At 49.7% G+C, this 3170-nt stretch overlaps 1 protein-coding gene across 1 annotated transcript; it reads left to right on the top strand.

Annotated features, from left to right (window-relative positions):
• The first annotated feature begins 422 nt into the window (after nucleotides 1-422).
• Nucleotides 423-2488, top strand: LOC125507824 (transcription factor PHYTOCHROME INTERACTING FACTOR-LIKE 13). Its single transcript, XM_048672341.2, has 5 exons — nucleotides 423-700; nucleotides 856-950; nucleotides 1054-1747; nucleotides 1833-1898; nucleotides 1992-2488. Exons 2-5 carry the CDS (start codon nucleotides 889-891, stop codon nucleotides 2229-2231), a joined length of 1062 nt encoding a protein of 353 aa, XP_048528298.1. The 5' UTR covers nucleotides 423-700; nucleotides 856-888; the 3' UTR covers nucleotides 2232-2488.
• Nucleotides 2489-3170: the final 682 nt, after the last annotated feature.

The following is a 3170-nucleotide window of genomic DNA, read 5'->3' as shown; positions in this document are numbered from 1 at the left end:
ACGTGACGCTCATCCCTTGGGGAAACTGGCTCCACACGGCCGGACAGCCCGATCGCCCAAGATCTCGAAAATCTTCTCCGAACAGTGACCCGCAAGCGCACCGGGTCGTATCGTTTCAGCTCACACGCCGACGATCGATCATGATCATGACCCGCCCTGCTGCGCTAAGTGAACCTTGCTTTGGACCGCCGAGTACGCGCATACAACGAATAATGATCTCTGGGTGTGTTTCCCAGGTGGCGGGAAGACGACGGCGATGATGATGCGTGTGTAATGTTGCTAGTTAGGTCGTACTTATATGAGAGGTGAGAGCCATTACCTGTCGCTGTCTGTTGATCCAGTCTCCCGGGGAGTGATACTGATATATATCCATCCAGTTCAGTCAAATCAACAGCACAATATGCTGCTGCCAGGCTGCTACAACTGTAGTGGTGTACTTCTGAAGTTCTGATTCTGAACCCACCCAGCTTGGCTTGATATAAAAAGCCCACCCTGCTGCCCAGTTGCAACTCGCCGCTCCATCCATCCTGCTGCACGTTAACCGCTCGGCTTAATTGGAGGGGGAGAGACAGAGTTGCAGGTGTGTGCTGATCAGAACAGATCAGGTCAGCTGGAGGTTGATCTGAAGGCTCTGCACTAATAGTAGTAGTAGTAGTATCTCACCAACTGCAGCAACATTCAGAAGCAGCTAGTTCATCAGGTGCATGTTACTTCTGTGTCCTACCAGAGTGTATATTACCTAACTATACCTGTTTAGCTACAACTATCTGCTGCCTTTTCTGGCCTTTCTAATTCTTGGTGTGCTGCTCACATGTCAAATGGATATGCTATTTTATCATCATATTCTCTTTGCAGTGAGTGAGCGAGTGTGTCTCATACTGAGGAACGATGAACCAGTTCGCCCCGGCAGATTGGACCGGTAACATGGGAGACGCCCTGCCGCCGTTAAGGTCCGTCCTCATCACCGCTGGATTCATCTTCTTTTTTCTTGGATCGGCAACATGGGAGCTCTGGAATCCATGACTGATTCTTGCATGTGGCGTGTTGCTGCAGCGGCGAAGACGACGGCCTCGTCGAGCTGCTGTGGTGCAGCGGCCACGTCGTCATGCAGAGCCAGGCGCCGCCAAGGCCGGCGGTGCCCGAGCAGGAGGCGGCGCCGTGGTTCCAGTACCCCGTCGTCGATGAAGACGACTACTCCGTCGAGAGGGACCTCTTCTCGGAGATCTTCGGCGGAATGCCGGCGGATGGCGCAGGCAGGCCGTGCAAAGAGGAGGATAAGGAGCGAGGCGCCGCGGACGCGGTGACCGCGCTCCGAAGCGGGGTGATGCCGCCGCCGCTGCTGACGGATAAAGCAGGGTTGCACGGCGACGGCCCGCGCGACTCGCCGGCGTCAGAGGCCGGCGAGTCCTCGGTGGTCACGATGGGTTCCAGGAGGGTCTGCGGCGGGAGCAACCAGGCCCAGACGCCCCACGTCTCGGATACCGCCGACGACGACAGCGTGCTGCTGCCGCGGAGCGGCAGGGAAGCCAGGGACGCTAGGTCCTACCACAGCGCGTCGGCGACGTTGACCACGTCGTCGACGTGGTCGAGGCCTTCCGGCGCCAGCAAGCGGAAGCAGAGCGAGGGCCCCAGTGAGGCTATGCAGGACGTGGAGTCGGACTCCGCCGACGTGACGTGCGAGACGGCGCAGAAGCCGACTACAGCCAAACGGCGGCGCGCCGCCCAAGTGCACAACCTCTCGGAGAGGGTACGTGATCAATACCTTCGACTTACTTCGAGTTTCCTTGACTCTTGGCCGCCATTGCTGACTCTGTTCTGCGTGATGGATGCAGAGGAGAAGGGACAGGATCAACGAGAAGATGAGGGCCCTGCAAGAACTCGTACCCCACTGCAACAAAGTATGTACAGCTTCGAATACGATCTTAAATATAATTCTTAGCAATTGCGATCGATCTGATCATCTCGTTCTTGGCATCGAATTCTTCCACCAGACGGACAAGGCGTCGATGTTGGACGAGGCGATCGAGTACCTCAAATCGCTGCAGCTGCAGCTGCAGGTGATGTGGGCTATGGGCGGCCGCATGACGCTGGCGCCGGCGCCGGTGATGTTCCCGGCGGGCGCCCACCAGTACATGCAGCGGATGGCCGCCATTAGTTCCCGGATGCCGCCATTCACGACCTGCGTATACAGTTCAAATGACCCAGAAATGACCCAGACACTTTCTTCGTGATCGCTTTACTTTGTTCAGAGAAGTTCGGTGTACTGTATTTTATATAAAAAAAATCGTATTTAGGAGTTTGACAAGTCAACCTAATCCTTTTATTTTGAAATGTAAGGCGTGTTTTGACTATTTAAACTCATGTTTTAACCAACATGTGAATCATGTTATTATGAATCAGTATCATCAGATTCACATTTGAAAGTAGTTCTTGTGGTTATCACGGTGTAACTATTAATGAAATAATGTGCATGAAATTTATGCTCAAAGTCCAGTTGGGAAACCAACATATGCCTTGTTGTTCCAAATTGATGGGAGTACTATTTTCCTTTTATCGACGGCATTATGCATATTTACACATTAATTTATAAAGAGGTCTGTTTAAAACTCACCTAGATGAGATTTCTTTACCCCCCGCAAAAAAAAGGTCCATCTAAAACTCACCTAGATGAGATTCTTTTTTTTTTGCAAAAATGATCAGATCTAGATGAGACTTTGACAGGTCAGCTAAGTGATGTCATCTCTTTTGTGTGGTCTCATTTTCCTTCTTATCAAAAATTTCTTTTACCTTATTTTTTGTTTCATGTATGTTTGTTTTTATTTGCTGTAGGTGTGTTGTTTTTGTCCGTGGATTGATGTAATCTTTTGTGTGTTCCATTGGGTTGTTGCGCTTTTATTATTTTGTATTTGAGCATTTTCAATTCTGTTGAATTTGTTCTGGCTGTTGGGCTTTGCTTTGTGTTGTGATTTTTGTCAAGTTTAGCCAAAAGAAAATGCACACTATACTTACACAAAATTGGATTAAAAAACATAGGAAAAATATAAACATAATAGATGGAAAATATCAGAAAACAAAATCATGCCAAGTCAAAAAAAATATGAAAAAAAGAATTTAGAATATCATGGTAGCATGTTTTGTTGTCAGAGTTGTAGTCACGTTGATGGTGCGCA

The sequence above is a fragment of the Triticum urartu genome, chromosome 5A, assembly GCF_056163025.1.
Source record: "Triticum urartu cultivar PI428250 chromosome 5A, HENAU_Tu73, whole genome shotgun sequence".
NCBI lineage: Eukaryota > Viridiplantae > Streptophyta > Magnoliopsida > Poales > Poaceae > Triticum > Triticum urartu.
Note: the sequence above shows the minus strand (reverse complement) of the source record. Positions and strands in the feature narration are given on the sequence as shown.

Coding starts and splice junctions, on each gene's coding strand:
- LOC125507824 (XM_048672341.2), top strand. CDS start 889: ATGAACCAGTTCGCCCCGGCAGATTGGACCGGTAACATGGGAGACGCC. Junction 1,748..1,832: donor TGCACAACCTCTCGGAGAGG/GTACGTGATCAA, acceptor TGATGGATGCAG/AGGAGAAGGGACAGGATCAA. Junction 1,899..1,991: donor TCGTACCCCACTGCAACAAA/GTATGTACAGCT, acceptor TTCTTCCACCAG/ACGGACAAGGCGTCGATGTT.